The sequence below is a fragment of the Mobula hypostoma genome, chromosome X1, assembly GCF_963921235.1.
Source record: "Mobula hypostoma chromosome X1, sMobHyp1.1, whole genome shotgun sequence".
In the NCBI taxonomy this organism is placed as follows: Eukaryota; Metazoa; Chordata; class Chondrichthyes; order Myliobatiformes; family Myliobatidae; genus Mobula; species Mobula hypostoma.
Genome location: NC_086128.1, coordinates 58,194,012 through 58,219,958, shown reverse-complemented (window position 1 = coordinate 58,219,958; position 25,947 = coordinate 58,194,012). Strand labels below are relative to the sequence as shown.

General features: G+C 44.3%; 1 protein-coding gene across 1 annotated transcript in view; it reads right to left on the bottom strand.

Annotated features, from left to right (window-relative positions):
- The window catches only part of si:dkey-225f5.4 (uncharacterized), a 64,342-nt gene that overhangs the window by 11,539 nt on the left and 26,856 nt on the right, over positions 1 to 25,947 (bottom strand). The window contains exons 9-10 of the mRNA XM_063037183.1: positions 21,545 to 21,672; positions 12,085 to 12,259 (exon numbers count right to left, since the gene is read on the bottom strand). Coding sequence (XP_062893253.1) covers positions 12,085 to 12,259; positions 21,545 to 21,672 — 303 coding nt within the window. The remainder of the gene's footprint in view (positions 1 to 12,084; positions 12,260 to 21,544; positions 21,673 to 25,947) is intronic.

Here is a 25,947-nt window from a genome sequence, read left to right as displayed (position 1 = left end):
GCAACACACATCAAAGTTGCTGGTGAACGCAGCAGGCCAAGCAGCATCTATAGGAAGAGGCGCAGTCGACGTTTCAGGCCGAGACCCTTCGTCAGGACTAACTGAAGGAAGAATGAGTAAGGGATTTGAAAGCTGGAGGGGGAGGGGGAGATGCAAAATGATAGGAGAAGACAGGAGGGGGAGGGATGGAGCCGAGAGCTGGACAGGTGATAGGCAAAAGGGGATACGAGAGGATCATGGGACAGGAGGCCTAGGGAGAAAGACGGGGGGGGGGTGACCCAGAGGATGGGCAAGAGGTATATTCAGAGGGACAGAGGGAGAAAAAGGAGAGTGAGAGAAAGAATGTGTGCATAAAAATGAGTAACAGCTGGGGTACGAGGGGGAGGTGGGGCCTAGCGGAAGTTAGAGAAGTCAATGTTCATGCCATCAGGTTGGAGGCTACCCAGACGGAATATAAGGTGTTGTTCCTCCAACCTGAGTGTGGCTTCATCTTTACAGTAGAGGCGGCCGTGGATAGACATGTCAGAATGGGAATGGGAGGTGGAATTAAAATGTGTGGCCACTGGGAGATCCTGCTTTCTCTGGCGGACAGAGCGTAGATGTTCAGCAAAGCGGTCTCCCAGTCTGCATCGGGTCTCACCAATATATAAAAGGCCACATCGGGAGCACCGGACGCAGTATATCACCCCAGTCGACTCACAGGTGAAGTGATGCCTCACCTGGAAGGACTGTTTGGGGCCCTGAATGGTGGTAAGGGAGGAAGTGTAAGGGCATGTGTAGCACTTGTTCCGCTTACACGGATAAGTGCCAGGAGGGAGATCAGTGGGGAGGGATGGGGGGGACGAATGGACAAGGGAGTTGTGTAGGGAGCGATCCCTGCGGAATGCAGAGAGAGGGGGAAGGGAAAGATGTGCTTAGTGGTGGGATCCCGTTGGAGGTGGCGGAAGTTACGGAGAATAATATGTTGGACCCGGAGGCTGGTGGGGTGGTAGGTGAGGACCAGGGGAACCCTATTCCTAGTGGGGTGGTGGGAGGATGGAGTGAGAGCAGATGTACGTGAAATGGAGGAGATGCGTTTAAGAGCAGAGTTGATAGTGGAGGAAGGGAAGCCCCTTTCTTTAAAAAATGAGGACATCTCCCTCGTCCTAGAATGAAAAGCCTCATCCTGAGAGCAGATGCGGCGGAGACTCTCTCCACTCCCTCCGCACTAATCCTAACCTTATTATTAAACCCACTGATAAAGGGGGTGCTGTTGTAGTCTGGCGTACTGACCTCTACCTTGCCGAGGCACAGCGACAACTCGCGGATACCTCCTCTTATTTACCCCTCGATCGTGACCCCACTAAGGAGCACCAGGCCATTGTCTCCCACACTATCAACGACTTTATCCGCTCAGGGGATCTCCCATCCACTGCTACCAACCTTATAGTTCCCACACCCCGCACTTCCCGTTTCTACCTCCTACCCAAGATCCACAAACCTGCCTGTCCTGGCCGACCTATTGTCTCAGCTTGCTCCTGCCCCACCGAACTCGTTTCTGCATACCTCGACACTGTTTTATCACCCCTTGTTCAATCCCTTCCGACCTATGTTCATGACACTTCTCACGCTCTTAAACTTTTCGATGATTTTAAGTTCCCTGGCCCCCACCGCTTTATTTTCACCATGGATGTCCAGTCCTTATATACTTCCATCCCCCATCAGGAAGGTCTCAAAGCTCTACGCTTCTTTTTGGATTCCAGACCTAATCAGTTCCCCTCTACCACCACTCTGCTCCGTCTAGCGGAATTAGTCCTTACTCTTAATAATTTCTCCTTTGGCTCCTCCCACTTCCTCCAAACTAAAGGTGTAGCTATGGGCACCCGTATGGGTCCTAGCTATGCCTGCCTTTTTGTTGGGTTTATGGAACAATCTATGTTCCGTGCCTATTCTGGTATCTGTCCCCCACTTTTCCTTCGCTATATCGACGACTGCATTGGCGCTGCTTCCTGCACGCATGCAGAACTCGTTGACTTTATTAACTTTGCCTCCAACTTTCACCCTGCCCTCAAGTTTACCTGGTCTATTTCCGACACCTCCCTCCCCTTTCTAGATCTTTCTGTCTCTGTCTCTGGAGACAGCTTATCCACTGATATCTACTATAAGCCTACTGACTCTCACAGCTATCTGGACTATTCCTCTTCTCACCCTGTCTCTTGCAAAAACGCCATCCCCTTCTCGCAATTCCTCCGTCTCCGCCGCATCTGCTCTCAGGATGAGGCTTTTCATTCTAGGACGAGGGAGATGTCCTCATTTTTTAAAGAAAGGGGCTTCCCTTCCTCCACTATCAACTCTGCTCTTAAACGCATCTCCTCCATTTCACGTACATCTGCTCTCACTCCATCCTCCCACCACCCCACTAGGAATAGGGTTCCCCTGGTCCTCACCTACCACCCCACCAGCCTCCGGGTCCAACATATTATTCTCCGTAACTTCCACCACCTCCAACGGGATCCCACCACTAAGCACATCTTTCCCTCCCCCCTCTCTCTGCATTCCGCAGGGATCGCTCCCTACACAACTCCCTTGTCCATTCGTCCCCCCCATCCCTCCCCACTGATCTCCCTCCTGGCACTTATCCGTGTAAGCGGAACAAGTGCTACACATGCCCTTACACTTCCTCCCTTACCACCATTCAGGGCCCCAAACAGTCCTTCCAGGTGAGGCATCACTTCACCTGTGAGTCGACTGGGGTGATATACTGCGTCCGGTGCTCCCGATGTGGCCTTTTATATATTGGTGAGACCCGACGCAGACTGGGAGACCGCTTTGCTGAACATCTACGCTCTGTCCGCCAGAGAAAGCAGGATCTCCCAGTGGCCACACATTTTAATTCCACATCCCATTCCCATTCTGACATGTCTATCCACGGCCTCCTCTACTGTAAAGATGAAGCCACACTCAGGTTGGAGGAACAACACCTTATATTCCGTCTGGGTAGCCTCCAACCTGATGGCATGAACATTGACTTCTCTAACTTCCGCTAGGCCCCACCTCCCCCTCGTACCCCAGCTGTTACTCATTTTTATGCACACATTCTTTCTCTCACTCTCCTTTTTCTCCCTCTGTCCCTCTGAATATACCTCTTGCCCATCCTCCGGGTCACCTGCCCCCCTTGTCTTTCTTCCCGGACCTCCTGTCCCATGATCCTCTCGTATCCCCTTTTGCCTATCACCTGTCCAGCTCTCGGCTCTATCCCTCCCCCTCCTGTCTTCTCCTATCATTTTGCATCTCCCCCTCCCCCTCCAGCTTTCAAATCCCTTACTCACTCTTCCTTCAGTTAGTCCTGACGAAGGGTCTCGGCCTGAAACGTCGACTGCGCCTCTTCCTATAGATGCTGCTTGGCCTGCTGCGTTCACCAGCAACTTTGATGTATGTTGCTTGAATTTCCAGCATCTGCAGAATTCCTGTTGTTTGCTCATGGAGTGAAGTCGTGTTCTTGACTCGCTCCATTACCTCTGAGTTTTTTTTCTTATGATCAGCTATATTTTAACTAACCATTAAGGCATCGACTTTTACAATACTTTGAAACAAATTGGGCTCTTCGATAATCGGATGTTTTTAAGGTCTGCTATGTCTAAGAATGGAAAAAATGGGAAAGACGGCAAACCTCCGGTTAGACCGAAAGGTACTGATCTTCCTCCGACTGAACCACCGGTGACTTTGAAAGCTATATCGGATCTAATTCAAAGGGAAATCTCAACCTCTATTACGGAACTGATTCGTTCGGAAATTTCAATTAATTTCCAGAAAATTGCCGATTCAATCGATAAGATACAATTATCTATCACGGAACATCAGTCGGCTATATCTAATCTTCAAAAATCCACGAAACAAAATGAACTCAAAATGGGGAAAATTGAAGAAACAATTACTATAATGAAGAAAAAACTTGACTTTCTGACCTTTAAAAACTCTGACTTAGAATCCAGAATGCGACAGCAGAATCTTCGAATGATTGGTGTGCGTGAAGCTGTGGAATCTGACAACCCTATGAAGTTTTTTTCTCAACTTTTAAAAGATGCATTTCCTACTGTATTTCCTGACCAACCACCGCTATTGGATCGGGCTCACAGAGTTCCATCATACTCGTCTAAGTCAGATAAACCTCGACATGTCATCTTACGTTTTCATTACTTTCAAGACAAGGAGAAACTGTTTCGTTTCGTTCGATCTAAAGGTTACATTGATTTTTCGGATTTTAATTTCCGGTTCGTAGAGGATTTCAGTAAACCAATTCGAGATCAACGGGTTCGTTACAGATCTGTGATGTCGGAACTCTACAAGATGGATTTAAAACCAGCGCTGCTCTACCCAGCACGTCTAAGGATCCGTACGTTGGATGGAGCCCTCTGTTTTTTTGAATCTCATCGGATGCCCAGAGTTATCTGGATCAATTTTCACCTTCAACATCTTAATCGTAATTTTTAACTATCTCCGTTTGATCGGAGGTTGTGAATCTGTCGGCCTTAATTTTTTTTTGCCTTATATGGGCAGAAAAGTTTATTTTGGATTAATTAATATGGTTGCTAAACTTTCTTTCTAACTGCGTCATTCCTTTCTTTTTCCCAGGGGATTCTGGGTGGTTATTCCCTCAACGTCATTCCACGTATTTCCTTTGAGGCCTTAAATTTTGTAGTTTTTAAATCTACTTTTTTTTGTAGGTTTTCATAGCTAGTTTATGTTAATATTTTCATTTCTTTTTTTGTTTATTCATAGGGTCTGGGGTTTGTTGCGGTTTTTTTCCTATATTTTCTGGCTTTTTCTTTGTTATATTAAGTGTTTGTTTTAATTGATTTACTTTTTTTATTCTTTTACTGTTTTATAACTAGCTGATCTTTTTTATATTTACACTTTTTTTTAGGGAGCGTCTATCGGAAGTCATGGGGTTTTTAGTGCTTGCTTCTTTCTGGCTGGTCTGTTTTAGATTTAGCCTTGTGGTCATGGGGTGGGGGGTGGTGGGAGGGGCTTCACGTTTTAGTTTCTTTCTTCTTGGGCTATGTACATTATTGAAGTATTGGTTGCGTTCTCCTTCCCGGTATCTCTTGCTTGTTCCGTTCCCTTTCCGGGTTCGTGGGTCGAGCCTATCGTCAATCCTCCTTGTTGCGGGTTGACTTTAGGGTTTATGGAGTCTATTATTAATTTTGTCTCCTGGAATACTAATAGTCTTAACCATCCTATTAAAAGGAAAAAAGTTTTTAAAAGTGTTTCGGAGACTTAAAGCACAAATTCTATTTTTACAAGAGACCCATGTGCGGAGGGGGGACAGACTACATTTTTTTAAATTCTGGAAGGGACAACAGTTTCATTCGAACTCTAACGCTAAGATTCGAGGCGTCTCTATTTTTATAGACTCCTCAGTTACTTTTATACAACATGATATTATTTCTGATCCGAATGGTAGATTTCTACTGGTTAGTGGTCTACTATTTAATAAAAAGGTAGTTTTGGTTAATGTTTATGCTCCCAATATGGACTATCCGGAATTTTATAAATCATTATTCAATCAGTTCCTGAATTTGAATGAGTTTTCATTGATCTGGGGTGGAGATCTTAATACCTGTTTATCTCCAGTTTTGGACCGTTCGGCTCCTCTACGGACCTTACCCAATAAATCTGCAACTTTGATTAACTCATTCCTCTCTGATTCTGGGTCGACGGACATTTGGCGTTTTTTGCATCCTCAGGAAAAAGATTTTTCTTTTTTTTCCACATGTTCACCATTCCTATTCAAGAATTGATTATTTTTTTTATTGACTCTCGTCTTATTTCTTCAGTGATTAAATGTGATTATGACTCTATAACCATTTCGGATCATGCTCCACTTAAGCTTTCTATTAAAATTCAGGCCAATACACAAAATAATAGACAATGGCGTTTTAATTCACAGTTGCTTCAGGATTCGGACTTTGTTAAATTTATGAATGAACAGATTGATCATTTTTTTACAATCAACTATACAGAGGATATTTCTGTGAACATTCTTTGGGATACTTTTAAAGCTTATATCCGTGGTCAGATTATCTCGTATTCTGCTGCTTTGAGGAAGAAGCTGAAGCAGGAGGAGTTGGTAATTGTGGACAAGATTAAGGAAATTGATAAGAAATATGTTACAGTTCCCTCTGAGGAGTTATATAAACAAAGAACTGAACTTCAAATGGAACACAGTTTATTACTTTCGTCCTCGATTGTAAACCAATTAAAGAAAACAAGAAGTGAATTTTATGTACACAGTGACAAAATTGGCAAACTGTTGGCTAACCAATTGAAGTCTAACTATGCTAAATCTCAAATTAATCAGATTTATAATCAAAATGTATCGACTGATACTTCATCATGCGGGGATTAATCAAACTTTCTTTGATTTTTATTCTTCCTTATATCAATCAGAGTCTCCTCGAGACTCTAAATATATGAATAATTTTTTAGATAACCTAGACTTCCCTGAGATTTCACAGGATATGTCTTCTATGCTTGATACTCCCATTACCACTGATGAGATTAAGAATGTTATTTCCTCTATGAACCTGGGGAAAGCTCCTGGCCCTGATGGGTTTACCGTGGAATTTTATAAGTTTTTTGCACCTTCATTAATCCCTTGGTTCTGTAGGGTTTTAGAGGCTTCATTAAAACTTGGTAAACTTCCCGAATCTTTCAATAGAGCGTCAATCTCTCTAATATTAAAGAAGGATAAAGATCCTGCTCAATGTGCATCTTATAGACCAATATCTTTATTAAATGTTGATTCTAAAATTTTTTCTAAGTTATTAGCAAACAGATTAGAAAAAGTACTTCCTTTTATTATTTCGGAAGACCAAACGGGTTTTATTAAAGGTCGTCACTCTTTCCATAACATTCGCACACTGTTAAATATTGTTTATACCCCCTCACAAAATGTTCCTGAGTATGTTATCTCTTTAGATGCTGAAAAAGCTTTTGATAGAGTAGAATGGCCTTACTTATTTAAGGTGCTTGAAATGTTTAATTTTAGCCCGAAAGTTATATCATTCTCCTGTGGCCTCGGTCCGTACTAACTCTTTAAGTTCACCTTTTTCCCCTCTTTTTCGAGGTACTCGACAAGGTTGTCCTCTTAGTCCTTTATTATTTGATATTGCATTAGAACCTCTTGCAATTGCCATTCGAGAATCTCCAAATATTACTGGGATAACTCGGGGCTTAAAGTCCCATAAAATATCACTCTATGCTGATGACTTACTTTTATATATTTCTAATCCTCAAAGATCCATCCCTGCTGCTTTAGAGTTATTAGCACAATTTGGTCTTTTTTCAGGTTATAAATTAAATCTTAGTAAGAGTGAACTTTTCCCGATTAATAAACAACTTCCCTTATATCATAACTTCCCGTTTAAATTGATTGATAATTATTTTTCATATCTTGGGATTAAAATTACTTGTAAACACAAAGATTTATTTAAGATTAACTTTTTACCCTTAATTGACCATATTATTCAACTTTCATCTAAATGGTTTCCTTTATATTTAACTTTGATTAGTCGTATTAATGCAGTTAAGATGTCTTTTCTGCCAAAATTTTTATATATATTTCAGGCATTACCGATTTTTGATCCAAAATCTTTTTTTGATAAAGTTGACTCAAAAATTTCTTCATTTATTTGGCAAAATAAAAACCTGAGACTGGGTAAAATACATTTACAGAAAGCTAAGAGAGATGGAGGTTTAGCATTACCTAACTTTAGATTCTATTATTGGGCAATTAATATTCGACATATGAAATTTTGGTTACTTGACCAGGATATACTATCCATTCCTAAATGGGTAGCATTGGAATTACAATCTGTTCGAGGTTATGCACTTGGCTCTATTTTAGGTTCCTCTCTTCCTTTTGATTTGAAACGCCTCAAACAGGTATCTAACCCGATAGTTAAATATACCTTACGTATTTGGTTTCAATTCAAAAAATTTTTTGATCTTAACCAATTTGGGCTAGTGATTCCTATTTTAGGTAACATATTTTTTCCTCCCTCTTTTACGGATCGTGCTTTTCAAATTTGAAAGACTAAGGGTATTTCACGGTTTTTGGATTTATTTTTAGATGGTTCCCTTATGTCTTTTGAACAATTATCTAATAAATATAATTTATCAAGAATACATTTTTTTAGATATCTACAAGTTAGAAATTTCCTAAGTACTATACTTTCTTCCTTTCCAATGCTTCCTCCTACATACATTTTAGATACTATAATTAACCTTAATCCATGTCAGAAAGGTGCATCGGCTATGATTTATAATATTATTATGAAACTTAGGAAAGCTCCATTTGATAAGATTAGGGTAGATTGGGAACAGGAATTGGGGTCTATCATTTCCGTAGATGGCTGGGGGCAGACTTTACAATTAGTCAATACTTCCTCTATCTGTGCTAAACATTCCCTAATTCAATTTAAAGTTGTTCATAGAGCACATCTGTCCAAAGATAAATTAGCTCGCTTTTATTCTCATATTAATCCTTTTTGTGATAGATGTCGGGGCAGATAGCGTCTTTAACTCATATGTTTTGGTCTTGTCCTACTCTGGATACTTTCTGGAGAGACATTTTTAATATTATCTCAAGGGTATTGAATATAGATATCTCTCCTCACCCTATTACTGCTATCTTTGGACTACCTAAAATTTCCAGTCATCTTTCTCCTTCAGCCTGTAGAATGATTGCATTTCTTACTTTAATGGCGAAAAGATGTATCTTACAACATTGGAAAGAGCTTAATGCTCCAACCACCTTTTTTGGGTTTTCTCAGACGATATTATGCTTCAATTTAGAGAAAATTAGAAGTAATCTTTATGATTCCTCACTTAAATTTGAACAGACCTGGAGATCTTTTATTCAATATTTTCATTTAATGTAATTTTTTTTCCTTCTCTTTTTTGCTCCATATTTATATACCCTTCTTGTTTTTTTTTACTGTTTTTAATGGAGGTCGGGTTTGAGGACGTAATTTTAAGTTCTTTAACTCTATTTGGTTCCAAGTTAGCCCATTGCTTTGCTTTTAGTTTAGTTGCACGGTGGGTTTTTTTTGGGTTTTTTTTTTCCTTTTCTCTATTGATATATATATATATATAAAAATTAGTATACTATTATGTTACCTTGGTACGTTATGTTTAAATTACATTCTTTGTATCACTTTTTTTTCTGTATCAATATCTCCTGTAATTTTATTATATTCTAACAGTGTATTAGTGCCTATGTGGTTTACCCTTTTTGTATACTTATTCAATAAAAAGATTTAAAAAGAAAGAAAGAAAGACTTTACTGTTCACTGATGGACCTCAGAGCCAGCCAGTGCTACTGGCCTGGCTGTCGCTGCTGTGCTGTGATAGGTCACCCCTGCAAGTATTATCCAAAGAGGTATACTAGTTGCTGAGGGGAATGGCTACAGGGAAACCCTGCATTGACTGCTTACTCCCCTCGCTTCACCCGGTGGTCACACTGAAGCCTGCACTCTGGGTGTGACCACCTTAGTAAAAGACTTATCTATGAAGTTTTCAGCCTCCTGGATAGACCTGGGTACATTCTGCTCCAGCTCCTTGATCTTGTCAGTCAGAGCTGAAATTGAGTGCACTTCCTGCAGATGTAGTCATCAGGGAGACTGTTACACTGAAATCACACATCTCACAGGACGAACATTCCACTGCCTAAACTACCATCCTGCCTACACTTGTTATGCCTCTAACTTCTCAGACTTCAGTTCTAGTCTGTGCCTGTTCTTATAACATATAACCAGAGAACAATTACAGCACGGAAACAGGCCATCTCGGCCCTTCTAGTCCATGCCGAACTCCTACTCTCACCTAGTCCCACCGACCTGCACTCAGCCCAGAACCCTCCATTCCTTTCCTGTCCATATATCTATCCAACTTAACTTTAAATGACAATATCGAACCTGCCTCAACCACTTCTGCTGGAAGCTCGTTCCACACAGCCACCACTCTCTGAGTAAAGAAGTTCCCCCTCATGTTACTCCTAAACTTTTGCCCTTTAACTCTCAACTCATGTCCTCTTGTTTGAATCTTCCCCACTCTCAATGGAAAAAGCCTATCCACTTCAACTCTATCAATCCCCTTCATAATTTTAAACACCTCTATCAAGTCCCCCCTCAACCTTCTACGCTCCAAAGAATAAAGACCTAACTTGTTCAACCTTTCTCTGTAACTTAGGAGATGAAACCTAGGCAACATTTTAGTAAACCTTCCCTGTACTCTCTCAATTTTATTGACATCTTTCCTATAATTCGGTGACCAGAACTGTACACAGTACTCCAAATTTGGCCTTACCAATGCCCTACACAAATTCAACATTACATCCCAACTCCTATACTCAATGCTCTGAATAATAAAGGCCAGCATACCAAAAGCTTTCTTCACCACCCTATCCACATGAGATTCCACCTTCAGGGAACTATGCACCATTATTCCTAGATCCCCCTGTTCTACTGCATTCTTCAATGCCCTACCATTTACCATGCATGTCCTATTTTGATTAGTCCTACCAAAGTGTAGCACCTCACATTTATCAGCATTAAACTCCATCTGCCATCTTTCAGCCCACTCTTCTAACTGTCCTAAATCTCTCTGCAAGCTTTGAAAACCTACTTCATTATCCACAATCCCACCTATCTTAGTATCATCTGCATACTTACGAATCCAATTTACCACCCCATCATCCAGATCATTAATATATATGACAAACAACATTGGACCCAGTACAGGTCCCTGAGGCACACCGCTACACACCGTCCTCCAATCTGACACACAGTTATCCACCACTACTCTCTGGCGTCTCCTCTGCTGAATCCATTTTACTACTTCCATATTAATGCCTAACAATTGAACCTTCCTAACCAACCTACCGTGTGGAACCTTGTCAAAGGCCATTTAGACAACATCCACTGCTTTACCCTCGTCAACTTTCTTAGTAACCTCATCAAAAAATTCAATAAGATTTGTCAAACATGACCTTCCACGAACAAATCCATGTTGACTGTTCCTAATCAGACTGTCTATCCAGATAATTATATATATCATCTCTAAGAATACTTTCCATCAATTTACCCACCACTGACGTCAAACTCACAGGCCGATAATTGTTAGGTTTACTCTTAGAACCCTTTTTAAACAATGGAACCACATGAGCAATACGCCAATCCTCCGGCACCATCCCTGTTTCTAATGATATTTGAAATATTTCTGTCAGAGCCCCTGCTATTTCCACACTAACTTCCCTCAAGGGCCGAGGGAATATCTTGTCCGGACCCGGAGACTTATCCACTTTTATATTCCTTAAAAGCACCAGTACTTCCTCTTCTTTAATCATCGTACTTTCCATAGGAAAGTTCTTGCCCAAGCCTGCTGAGCCAAAGCCTGACCACCTTAATACTGTCCACTCACACAATGGGGCCTCAGCTCAAACTTCACTTTTTTTTCCCCATTGGCCCTTGCTAATTACCCCTAGCTATTAGTAACTCAAGCAATATTCTGCTCCAGAGACAAATCCCAACAGGACTCGTTTCCTTTTTAAAGCTGGCCCAGAAAGTTCATAAGGAACTGTCTCCAACTCGCTCTTCAATCTGTTGCTCCACAGACGAACACTGACTAGCCCCACTTGCTTTCTAAAACTGGCCCATAAAGTCCAAAAGGAACTGTCTTCACCTCACTCCACAATCCCCTGCTCTGCAGACAAATTTCAACAGGCTTCGCTCGTTTTTTTTTTAAATTCAGAATCCAATGCACACTGCCAGTCCTGATGAAAGGTCTAGGCACAAAACATCGACTGTTTATTCCTCTCCATGGATGCTGCTTTTGCTGCTGAGCTCCTCCATCATTTTGGGTGTGTTATTGCTGGAGGAACCTGATGGGCATGTGAGGATTCAGAAGGATGGTCAATTTCAGGGTCTTGAACCAAAACGTTATTCACCCATTGTCTCCACACATGCTGCCTGACCCATCGAGCTTTTTCCCAGCAGTTGGTTTATCAGATAGAGGTTAAACAGTGCAGAACTGCGTCCTTACCTTTACCACCATATCAATAAGCCTATTGTTCTCTTGGATGGAGCAGAGCTTGACCTCGCCATCAACTGGGTAACCGGGCTCGACATACATCGTGTAGATGATGTTCGACGAGCTGCTCGCAATCAAACGTAGTAACCTCAGCTTCCGCTCACTTTCCAGCCAATCAATAGCGTACCTTGAAGCAAGACAACAAAGTCTCCCTTAAATAGAGTAATCAGAATAAAATGTGTTCCAGGTTCCTGGGCCAAAACAAAAATTAGGTTAGATCAGGGGTTCCCAACCGTTTTTATGCCATGGACCCCTTTTGTCAGTCCGGTGAAGCCTATAGACCTCTTCACAGAGTAATATATTTAAATATATAAAATAAAATACACAGGATTACAAACCAATTATATTACAGTTAATACAGTTATCAAAATGTAAAAAAAAATTTAACATAGTAATATATGTGCTTCTTTATTAATGAATTAAATAAGACTAACATTTAAAATAAAGGCAAATTGAAATTAATTTTAAAGACATATCAGGGTGGAAGCTGGTGTTGCTCAGCTTGAACAAGAGTATTAAACTGCGGGGTGGTCTTTGCCAAAGCAAACGGACACATCAAGTTGAGCATCCGATCGCAGGGCTTGCCCGATAGATGGCCAGCTACGTCACACGAGGGTCTACAGACAGGAAAGATGCGATCACCTTCGATCTAGCAGAGGGTCCAATAACTACCGTAACTTCAAAGTGGCGATGGGCGTGCCGTAAACGGTATTTTGAGATGGCTGGAATGTGGTATGAACATATCTGTGATTTCTATTGGTGACAAAGTCACAGATAAATACTACTGCGTTTTGCTGCCTGGATTCATCATTGAAGAGGAAATGCTTGATTTCAGATAGAGGTTAGTGAAAATAAAGATGTAATTTTTTTCCCCATCCAAGTTCACTTACCCCCTGGAATCTATCCAAGGGGCCCTTGGTTAGGTTGTTAGTATGTGCACAGTGGGAAAATTATCCCTCAAGTTTATTGATCTTGTTCTGGAAATTCAGTATCTCTGGACCCTGCCACATTCATCTGGCCCACACTTTCATTAACTGGGTCCAGCTCCACTTGCCTGTTTAGGGATCTATGTTTATTTACCATCTACCTTATTCACAGGAGGACCACAACCTTGTTGTAGGGATTGGAGGCTTGTGTGCCTCAACGACCCGGAGAGCTATGTTGGCTGGAGTCAAAGCTTTACGCTTTGGCTCTTGGTAAGATTGCCCATGCCAAACAGGTCGAAGGGTACAGGCCAGACTAAGTGGTCCACCGGTCCTCCACGTTTGGGGTTTCAGCTCAGGGCTGGTAAAACAAAACTGTTACGGAAACAGCATTGAACAATCTTTCTGCATCTGAATGTGACAATATTCCTGAGTCTTCGCATGGGACTTGCATGACTGACAATAATGAAAACCAGGAGGAAGCTACTGACATGATGAACACCGCCAGGGATGTAGAAACTTCATTGCTGCTCTAAATGCCAGCGGTGTAACAGGCAGTAAGTTATTAACAGTGGGAGAGAACTGCCAGATATAAGAACATAAGAAATAGGAGCAGAAGTCGGCTATCTAACCCGTCGAGCCTGCCCCGCCATTCAATAAGATGGTGCACTCAGCTCCACCTCCCTGCCTTTTCCCGATAACCCTTAATTCCCCTACTATGTAAAAATCTATCCAACCTTGTCTTAAATATATTTACTGAGGTAACCTCCACTGATTCATTGGGCAGAGAATTCCACAGATCCACCACTCTCTGGGAAAAGCATTTTCTCCTCATCTCCGTCCTAAATCTACTCCCCCAAATCTAGAGACCATGTCCCCTAGATCCAGTCTCAAAGATATTGTCATCTGTGTGTGCAAGGTGGAAGGGGGTGGGGGGGGGGAAATGGTCAGGGTGTCTTGTTTAGAATTATACATGTGTGAGAATGAATGTGGGGTGAAACTGGAGGGGCTGAGTCTGGGAGTGTTACTTGTGGTCAGGCAGACGTGCTTAGTGCTAGCCGCTCAGTGCACTCGGGGTCAGCCGGGGTGATGCATTAGGGATTGGGGTTAGGTTAGCTTTAGGGGACCACTGAATTTGGTTTTGGATCTTTGGTTAAAGACCACCCTACCCTGGTTTAGACTATTCCACAAGAGGCTGCCCTTCTTTGTAGACTGGCCCATAGATCTATTCAATACCCAATTATCCCTTTCCCTGGATGTCTAAGAAAGCCCCAAGTCCTCAAAACCTGGAAGAGGGTAACACTCAGCTCTACTCTAGATATAAAAACAGAAATTTCTGGAATTACTCAGCAGGTCAGGCAGCATCAGTAGAGAAACAACTAATGTTTCAGATCAAAGATATTGATAACATAACCACACAGTACAAGCCCTTCGGCCCACAATGCTGTACTGACCTTTTAACCTACTCTAAAATCAATCTAACCCTTCCTTCTTCCATAACCCTCCATTTTCTACCATCCATGTGCCCATGAATCTGCCTCTATCTCCACTATCTCAGCAGTGTGTTGCACACATCCACCATTCTGTGTAAAGAACCTACCCCTGACCTCTACTCCATACTTTCCTCCAATCAGCTTAAAATTATTACCCCTGGTATTTGGCACTTCTGCCCCAGGAAAAAAGTCTCTGACTGGCCCCTCATTATCTTCAGCTGTTTGAACGGGGCACGACTGCGCAAGTGCGTGGAGGTCAGCCAGTGAGGACAGCGAGAAGAGTTTAAAAGGAAGACAGATTTATACAGTGGGAGTCAAAGGAGCGGGAGACAGAGTAGAGGGAGACACAGAATAGGAAGGCTTTGGCTCAACGGGGCTTCGGCGTTAAAGGGTCAAGGCGAGGTAGGTTATCTGTGTAGCATACAGACAGGAAGTATGTCTGTGAGGCCGTTTTTCTGTGCTCGCTGTCAGATGTGGGAAGTCCTGGAGATTCCCAGCCTCCCGGATGGTCACATCTGCACCAGGTGTGTCGAGCTGCAGCTCCTTTGGACTGCGTTGGGGAACTGGAGATGCAGCTCGATGACCTTCGTCTGGTCAGGGAGAGTGAGGAGGTAATAGAGAGCAGTTACAGGCAGGTAGTCACACTGGGGCCTCAGTAGACAGATAAGTGGGTAACAGTCAGGAGAGGGAAGGGCAGGAGTCAGATGCCAGGGAGTATCCCTGTGGCTGTTCCCCTTAACAATGAGTACTCCTGTTTGAGTACTGTTGGGGGGTGGGAGGGATGGCCTACCTGGGGGAAGAAACAGTGGCCGTGCCTCTGGCACAGAGTCTGGCCCTGCGGCTCAGAAGGATAGGGAAAGGAAGAGGATGGCAGCAGTGATAGGGGACTCTATAGTTAGGGGGTCAGACAGGTGATTCTGTGGATGCAGGAAAGAAACTTGGGTAGTAGTTTGCCTCCCAGGTGCCAGGGTCTGGGATGTTTCTGATCACGTCCACGATATCTTGAAGTGGAAAAGAACAGCCAGAGATCGGGGTACATATTGGTACCAACGGCATAGGCAAGAAAAGGGAGGAGGTCCTGAAAGCAGACTACAGGGAGTTAGGAAGGAAGTTGAGAAGCAGGACCACAAAGGTAGTCATCTCTGGATTACTGCCTGTGCCATGTGACAGTGAGTATAGGAATAGAGTGAGGTGGAGGATAAATTCGTGGCTGAGGGATTGGAGCAGGGGGCAGGGATTCAGATTTCTGGATCATTGGGACCTCTTTTGGCACAGGCGTGACCTGTACAAAAAGGACAGGTTGCACTTGAATTCCAGGGGGACCGATATCCTGGCGGGGAGGTTTGCTAAGGCTATTTGGGAAAAGTCAAAACGAGAATTGCTGGGGGGTGGGAACCGAACTGAAGTGACAGAGGAAAGGGAGGTTGGCTCACAAATAGAGAAAGCTTGGAGACAGTGCAAAAGGGAGGATAGGCAGGTGATAGAGAAGGGATGCGCTCAGACCGATGGCTTTTGTGGCCATTACAGAGACTTGGATGGTGCAGGGGCAGGACTGGCTACTTCAATTGCCAAGCTTTAGATGTTTCGGAAAGGACAGGGAGGAAGGCAAAAAAAGGCATGGCACTGTTGATCAGGGATAGTGTCATGGCCGCAGAAAAGGAGGAAGTCATGGAGGGGTTGTCTACGGAGTCTCTGTGGGTGGAAGAAATAGGACGGGGTCAATAATTCTACTGGGTGTTTCTTATAGACCACGCAATAGTAACAGGGACATCGAGGAGCAGATAGGGAGACAGATTCTGCAAAGGTGTAATAATAACAGGGTTGTTGTGGTGGGAGATTTTAATTTCCCAAATATTGATTAGCATCGCCCTGGAGCAAGGTTTAGACAGCATGGAGTTTGTTAGGTGTGTTCAGGAAGGTTTCTTGACACAATATGTAGATAAGCCTAAAAGAGGAGAGGCTGTACTTGATCTGGTATTGGGAAATGAACCTGGTCAGGTGTCAGATCTCTCAGTGGGAGAGCATTTTGGAGACAGTGATCGCAATTCGATCTCCTTTACCATAGCATTGGAGAGGGATAGGAACAGACAAGTTAGGAAAGCGTTTAATTGAAATAAGGGGAAATATGAGGCTATCAGGCAGGAACTTGGAAGCATAAATTGGAAATATACAGAAGAAATGTAGCAAATGTTCAGGGGATATTTGCGTGGGGTTCTGCATAGGTATGTTCCAATGAGACAGGGAAAGAATGTACAGGAACCATTGTGTACAAAGGCTGTTGTAAATCTAGTCAAGAAGAAAAGCTTACGAAAGGTTCAAAAAAACTAGGTAATGATAGAGATCTAGAAGATTATAAGGCTAGCAGAAAGGAGTTTAAGAATGAAATTAGGAGAGCCAGAAGGGGCCATGAGAAGGCCTTGGCGAGCAGGATTAAGGAAAACCCCAAGGCATTCTACAAGTATGTGAAGAGCTAGAGGATAAGACATGAGAGAATAGGACCAATCAAATGTGACAGTGGAAAAGTGTGTATGGAACCGGAGGAGATAGCAGAGGTACTTAATGAATATTTTGCTTCAGTATTCATTATGGAAAAGGATCTTGGCGATTGTAGTGATGACGTGCAGCGGACTGAAAAGCTTGAGCATGTAGGTATTAAGAAAGAGGATGTGCTGGAGCCTTTGGAAAGCACCAAGTTGGATAAATCACCGGGATCAGACGGGATGTACCCCAGGCTACTGTGAGAAGCAAGGGAGGAGATTGCTGAGCCTCTGGCAATGATCTTTGCATCATCAATGAGGATGGGAGAGGCTCCGGAGGGTTGCGAATGTTGTTCCCTTATTCAAGACAGGGAGTAGAGATAGCCCAGGGAATTATAGGCCAGTGAGTCTTACTTCAGCGGTTGGTAAGTTGATGGATAAGATCCTGAGAGGCAGGATCTATGAACATTTGGAGAGGCATAATATGATTAGGAATAGTCAGCATGGCTTTGTCAAGGGCAGGTCGTGCCTTACGAGCCTGATGGAATTTTTTGAAGATGTGACTAAACACACTGATGAAGGTAGAGCCATAGATGTAGTGTATATGGATTTCAGCAAGGCATTTGATAAGGTACCCCATGCAAGGCTTATTGAGAAAGTAAGGAGGCATGGGATCCAAGGGGACACTACTTTGTGGATCCAGAATTGGCTTGCCCACAGAAGGCAAAGAGTGGTTGTAGATGGGTCATATTCTGCATGGAGGTCAGTGAACAGTGGTGTGCCTCAGGGATCTGTTCTGGGACCCCTTCTCTTCGTGATTTTTATAAATGACCTGGATGAGGAAATGGAGGGATGGGTTAGTAAATTTGCCGATGACACAAAGGTTGGGGGTGTTGTGGATAGTGTGGAGGGCTGTCAGAGATTACAGTGAGATATTGATAGGATGCAAAACTGGGCTGAGAAGTGGCAGGTGGAGTTCAACCCAGATAAGTGTGAGGTGGTTCATTATGGTAGGTCAAATATGATGGCAGAATATAGCATTAATGGTAAGACTCTTGGCAGTGTTGAGGATCAGAGGGATCTTGGGGTCTGAGTCGATAGGACACTCAAAGCTGCTGCGCAGGTTGACTCTGTGGTTAAGAAGGCATACGGTGCATTGGCCTTCATCAATCGTGGAATTGAGTTTCAGAGCCGAGAGGTAATGTTACAGCTGTATAGGACCCTTGTCAGACCCCACTTGGAGTACTGTGCTCAGTTCTGGTCACCTCACTACAGAAAGGATGTGTAAGCCATAGAACGGGTGCAGAGGAGATTTACAAGGATGTTGCCTGGATTGGGGAGCATGCTTTATGAGAATAGGCTGAGTGAACTCGGCCTTTTCTCCTTGGAGCGACGGAGGATGAGAGGTGACCTGATAGAGGTGTATAAGATGATGAGAGGCATTGATCGTGTGGATAGTCAGAGGCTTTTTCCCAGGGCTGAAGTGGCTAGCACGAGAGGGCACAGTTTTAAGGTGCTTGGAAGTCGGTACAGAGGAGATGTCAGGGGTAAGTTTTTTATGCAGAGAGTGGTGAGTGTGTGGAATGGGCTGCTGGCGGCAGTGGTGGAGGCAGAAACGAGAGGGTCTTTTAACAGACTCCTGGATGGCTACCTGGAGCTTAGAAAAATAGAGGGCTATGGGTAAAGTCTAGGTAGTTCTAAGGTAAGGACGTGTTTGGCATAGCTTTGTGGGCTAAAGGGCCTGTATTGTGCTGTAGGTTTTCTATGTTTCTATCTTGAACACATCACCTTCGCTCCGAAGAGAAAAGCCCTAGCCACCAAACCTACCCTCATAAGACTTCTTCACACAGAGAGTGGTGAATCTGTGGAATTCTCTGCCACAGGAAACAGTTGAGGCCAGTTCATTGGCTATATTTAAGAGGGAGTTAGATATGGCCCTTGTGGCTACGGGGGTCAGGGGGTATGGAGAGAAGGCTGGTACAGGGTTCTGAGTTGGACGATCAGCCATGATCATAACAAATGGCGGTGCAGGCTCGAAGGGCCGAATGGCCTACTCCTGCACCTATTTTCTATGTTTCTATGCCGTCTTGTCCAGGCAGCATCCTAGTAAATCTCCTCTGCACCCTCTCTAAAGCTACCACATCCTTCCTATAATGAGGTGACCGGTACTGTATACTCCAAGCATGGTCCAACCAGCATTTCATAGAGCTGCAGCATTACCTCGTGGCTCTTGAACTCAATCTCCTGACTAATGAAGGCCAGCACTCCATGTCTTAACCACCCTATTAACTTGCATGGCAACTTTGAGGGATCTATGAAAGTGGACCTCAGATTCAAGAAGTTATTTACCCCTCAACCATTAGGCTCTTGAACCAGAGAGGATAACTTCATTTACCCCAACACTGAACTGCTCTCACAACCTATGGACTCTCTTTCAAGGACTGTTCATCTCATGCTCTAGATATTTATTGTTTCTCTTTGCATTTACTGTGCATGCCTGCTAGAAGATGAATCACAGGGTTGTATATGGTGACTTTGATAATAAATTTACTTTGAATGTTTGAACTTTGATCTTCCAATTCACCAATGATACTACTGTTGTTAGACAAATGACAAGTAATAATGAGTCAGCTTACGTGGGCAAAGTAGAATACCTAATTGAGTGGCGTCACAACGTTTGCCGTCAATAGCTGACTTCAGGAAAGGAAAGAAGAGTAAGTATGCACTAGTCTACACTAAGGTATCAGTGGTGGGAGAGAGTCAGCAGCTTTAAAGTTCACGATGTTAACATATCAGATGACTTGCCCTGAGCCCAGCACATAGATACAACCAGCTGAAAAGTGCACCAACGTCTTTATGTTCTTAGGCTTTGATAATAAAATTTAATTTGAACTTTGTCACCAAACATTAAAGTTACACTGTTGAAACTATCCAGATTGGTTGCATTGTGGTCTGATACGGGAATTTGAATGGGCAATAATATAAATTGCTGATAGTAGACTCTGAACAATATATTAAGGGCACATCCCTCCCCACCATCGGTAATTATCTACAGGAGGCACTGCCTCACAAAGGCAACATCAACTATCAAAGGTCCCTGTCATCCAGGCTGTGCCATCTTCTCGCAGTTATCATCAGGCAGGAGGTAGAGTCCGAAAGTCTCACATCAACAGGCTCAGGAACAGCTACTTCCTTTCAATCATTCTGTTCTTGAAACCTGATCTCTAGAGTTTAATAACACTGTAACCACTTTACTTTGCACAAAATGTTTTTCTCATAAAAATTGTTTTTTCTCTTGCAACTATTGTATAATTTGTGCTTATGCCCTTCTTGTGAATGCTGCTTATCTGATGCTATGTACTTGTGGTGCTGCATGTGGCCTTTTGCAGATAACAAGCTTGGCTCTAAAGATAGATCAAACCCAAATCAAAAACAAAATGGAGGACATGCAGGGCTCTGGGGAAAAGGGGCAAAGCATTAGTGTTGGGGGAACAAACTGGATAACTCCATCCAAAAATATTGCTACGGGAGATCTATTTAAAATACACCCAGTGGCCACTTCATTAGGTATACCTACTTGTTAATGCAAATATCTAATCAGCCAATCATGTGGCAGCAGCTCAATGCATAAAGGCATGCAGACATGGTCAACGGGTTCAGTTGTTGTTCGGACCAAACAGCAGAATGGGTAAGAAACGTGATCCAAGTGACATTGACTGTGGAATGATTATCGGTGCCAGAAAGGGTGATTTGATTAGCTCTGAAGCTGCTGATCTCCTGGGATAGTCTCTGGAGTTTACAGAGAACAGTGTGAAAAACTCTAAAAAAGCATTCAGTGAGCAGCAGTTATGTGGGCAAAAATGCCTTTTTAATAAGAGAGATCAGAGGAGAATGGTCAGACTGGTTCAAGTAGACAGGGAGGTGATAATAATTCTAATAACCTTGCATTCCAACAGTGGTGTGCAGAAGAGTATCTTTGAACGCACAGCACGTCGAACCATGAAGTACAAACGTAGATGGGCTAAAGCAGCAGATACAAACATACACTCATTGTCCCCTGTATTAGGTACAGAAGGTACCAAAGTGAGTGGCAAGGGGGAGATATGTCTCTACCGAAGGAGGTGTAAGGCGCTCCGTACCTCTGCTATCCTGCAGGTCACTGCTTAGCGACCAACCCTCTCCCCAGTCAGGGTCACGTGAAGCCGTGGGAGCAGGTGGTGGATGGTCGCATGAGCAGTCGGTGCAGATCACAAGTCCTGGTTATGTGATCACCTACCCCAGGCAGACAGTCTCTGAAGAGTATTGATAATGGCTGGGGTCACCCGTCTTGTAAAAACACTGGCCCAGAAGATGGCAATGGCAAACTACTTCTGAAGAAAAATCAAGAACAATCATGATCATGGGACCACGATCGCCCACCTCATATGACACGGTACATGATGATGATGATGATGATGTACCAAATAAAGGAGCCACCTGAATGTAGAGCTAGATTTTGAAATAGAGAATGTAAACTCACTTGTTCTGTAGGTCCTGGATCTCCCCCCAGAGCTCAGCCTGGCTCATGTAACGTTTCCAGATTTCAGCTGTAATGTTTGGCAGATCCAGTGACTTGATATCAGACAGCTCAAGGAAGGCACAATTCGTCTAGGGAGGAAGATTGAAGAGATTATATGCACTTTGCCTTAAAAACCAGCCCTATAAATGCTGTAACAATCTATTCAGGTGCCACAGGTACTTCAGTAAGCATCACTGTTTCAAGATGTTTAAAAAAAAACAAACAATCTTCAAAATCGGCAGATTCTGGACTGCAGACCTTAAAGATATAGGACCAGATTTAGGCCATTCCAACAGGCAAATCGCGCGTGCCCTGCTATTCCATCGTGGCTGATTTATTATCCCTCTCAACCCCAATCTCCTGCATTCTCCCCACTAACCTTTGACACTCTTATCAATCAAAGACCTGTCAACCTCCACTTTAAACATACAATGACTTGGCCTCCACAGCTGTCTGTGGCATTGATTTCCATAGATTCACCACCCTCTGGCTAAAGAAATTCCTCCTCATCTCTGTTCTAAAAGGACATCCTTCTATTGAGAGGCTGTGTCCTCTGGTCCTAGACTCCCCCACTATAGGAAACATCCTCTCCACATCCACTCTATCTGTGTCCTCTGGTCCTAGACTCCCCCACTATAGGAAACATCCTCTCCACATCCACTCTATCTGTGCCCTCTGGTCCTGGACTCCCCCCACTATAGGAAACATCCTCTCCACATCCACTCTATCTGTGCCCTCTGGTCCTAAACTCCCCCACTATAGGAAACATCCTCTCCACATCCACTCTATCTGTGTCCTCTGGTCCAAGACTCCCCCACTATAGGAAACATCCTCTCCGCATCCACTCTATCTGTGTCCTCTGGTCCTAAACTTCCCCACTATAGGAAACATCCACTATATCTGTGTCCTCTGGTCCTAGACTCCCCCACTATAGGAAACATCCTCTCCACATCCACTCTATCTGTGCCCTCTGGTCCTGGACTCCCCCCACTATAGGAAACATCCTCTCCACATCCACTCTATCTGTGCCCTCTGGTCCTAAACTCCCCCACTATAGGAAACATCCTCTCCACATCCACTCTATCTGTGTCCTCTGGTCCTAGACTCCCCCACTATAGGAAACATCCTCTCCGCATCCACTCTATCTGTGTCCTCTGGTCCTAAACTTCCCCACTATAGGAAACATCCACTATATCTGTGTCCTCTGGTCCTAGACTCCCCCACTATAGGAAACATCCTCTCCACATCCACTCTATCTGTGCCCTCTGTTCCTAGACTCCCCCACCATAGGAAACATCCTCTCCACATCCACTCTATCTGTGTCCTCTAGTCCTAGACTCCCCCACTATAGGAAACATCCTCTCCACGTCCGCTCTATCTGTGCCCTCTGGTCCTAGACTCCCCCACTATAGGAAACATCCTCTCCACATCCACTCTATCTGTGTCCTCTGGTCCTAGACTCCCCCACTATAGGAAACATCCTCTCCACATCCACTCTATCTGTGCCCTCTGGTCCTGGACTCCCCCCACTATAGGAAACATCCTCTCCACATCCACTCTATCTGTGCCCTCTGGTCCTAAACTCCCCCACTATAGGAAACATCCTCTCCACATCCACTCTATCTGTGTCCTCTGGTCCTAGACTCCCCCACTATAGGAAACATCCTCTCCGCATCCACTCTATCTGTGTCCTCTGGTCCTAAACTTCCCCACTATAGGAAACATCCACTATATCTGTGTCCTCTGGTCCTAGACTCCCCCACTATAGGAAACATCCTCTCCACATCCACTCTATCTGTGCCCTCTGGTCCTGGACTCCCCCCACTATAGGAAACATCCTCTCCACATCCACTCTATCTGTGCCCTCTGGTCCTAAACTCCCCCACTATAGGAAACATCCTCTCCACATCCACTCTATCTGTGTCCTCTGGTCCTAGACTCCCCCACTATAGGAAACATCCTCTCCGCATCCACTCTATCTGTGTCCTCTGGTCCTAAACTTCCCCACTATAGGAAACATCCACTATATCTGTGTCCTCTGGTCCTAGACTCCCCCACTATAGGAAACATCCTCTCCACATCCACTCTATCTGTGTCCTCTGGTCCTAGACTCCCCCACTATAGGAAACATCCTCTCCACATCCACTCTATCCGTGTCCTCTGGTCCTAGACTCCCCCACTATAGGAAACATCCTCTCCACCTCCACTCTATCTGTGTCCTCTGTTCCTAGACTCCCCCACCATAGGAAACATCCTCTCCACATCCACTCTATCTGTGTCCTCTAGTCCTAGACTCCCCCACTATAGGAAACATCCTCTCCACGTCCGCTCTATCTGTGCCCTCTGGTCCTAGACTCCCCCACTATAGGAAACATCCTCTCCACATCCACTCTATCTGTGTCCTCTGGTCCTAGACTCCCCCACTATAGGAAACATCCTCTCCGCATCCACTCTATCTGTGTCCTCTGGTCCTAAACTTCCCCACTATAGGAAACATCCACTATATCTGTGTCCTCTGGTCCTAGACTCCCCCACTATAGGAAACATCCTCTCCACATCCACTCTATCTGTGCCCTCTGGTCCTGGACTCCCCCCACTATAGGAAACATCCTCTCCACATCCACTCTATCTGTGCCCTCTGGTCCTAAACTCCCCCACTATAGGAAACATCCTCTCCACATCCACTCTATCTGTGTCCTCTGGTCCTAGACTCCCCCACTATAGGAAACATCCTCTCCGCATCCACTCTATCTGTGTCCTCTGGTCCTAAACTTCCCCACTATAGGAAACATCCACTATATCTGTGTCCTCTGGTCCTAGACTCCCCCACTATAGGAAACATCCTCTCCACATCCACTCTATCTGTGTCCTCTGGTCCTAGACTCCCCCACTATAGGAAACATCCTCTCCACATCCACTCTATCCATGTCCTCTGGTCCTAGACTCCCCCACTATAGGAAACATCCTCTCCACCTCCACTCTATCTGTGTCCTCTGTTCCTAGACTCCCCCACCATAGGAAACATCCTCTCCACATCCACTCTATCTGTGTCCTCTAGTCCTAGACTCCCCCACTATAGGAAACATCCTCTCCACGTCCGCTCTATCTGTGCCCTCTGGTCCTAGACTCCCCCACTATAGGAAACATCCTCTCCACATCCACTCTATCTGTGTCCTCTGGTCCTAGACTCCCCCACTATAGGAAACATCCTCTCCACATCCACTCTATCTGTGCCCTCTGGTCCTGGACTCCCCCCACTATAGGAAACATCCTCTCCACATCCACTCTATCTGTGCCCTCTGGTCCTAAACTCCCCCACTATAGGAAACATCCTCTCCACATCCACTCTATCTGTGTCCTCTGGTCCTAGACTCCCCCACTATAGGAAACATCCTCTCCGCATCCACTCTATCTGTGTCCTCTGGTCCTAAACTTCCCCACTATAGGAAACATCCACTATATCTGTGTCCTCTGGTCCTAGACTCCCCCACTATAGGAAACATCCTCTCCACATCCACTCTATCTGTGCCCTCTGGTCCTGGACTCCCCCCACTATAGGAAACATCCTCTCCACATCCACTCTATCTGTGCCCTCTGGTCCTAAACTCCCCCACTATAGGAAACATCCTCTCCACATCCACTCTATCTGTGTCCTCTGGTCCTAGACTCCCCCACTATAGGAAACATCCACTATATCTGTGTCCTCTGGTCCTAGACTCCCCCACTATAGGAAACATCCTCTCCACATCCACTCTATCTGTGTCCTCTGGTCCTAGACTCCCCCACTATAGGAAACATCCTCTCCACATCCGCTCTATCTGTGCCCTCTGGTCCTAGACTCCCCCACTATAGGAAACATCCTCTCCACATCCACTCTATCCGTGTCCTCTGGTCCTAGACTCCCCCACTATAGGAAACATCCTCTCCGCATCCACTCCAACTCAGCCTTTCTTCACCCAGTTAGCGAATGATTCTGATTCCTAAAGCCCCCCTCCCCGCAGGTCCATCACTGCCTTGACTTGAATACAGAAAGGCTTAGATAGAGTGGATGTGGAGAGGATGTTTCCTATAGTAGAGATGGAGCAGACAATGGGCTGAATGGCCCAATTCAGTTCCTATGTCTTATGGTCTTGACTTGGGAATATGTTGTTGGTCATTCATTGACAGAGTCTAAACCCTGGAAATGTCTTGTAGAACAGTTCCATGAAAGTAAATTTGCCACACCAACAGTTCAAACAGTTTGCTTGCAAGTTCTTTGTCATTTCAACCATATCAATGTATACTTCCAAACAAAACAATGTTCCTCCAGACCAAGGTGCACAACACAGTACATATAACTCACACACAACATTTTGATGATGTGT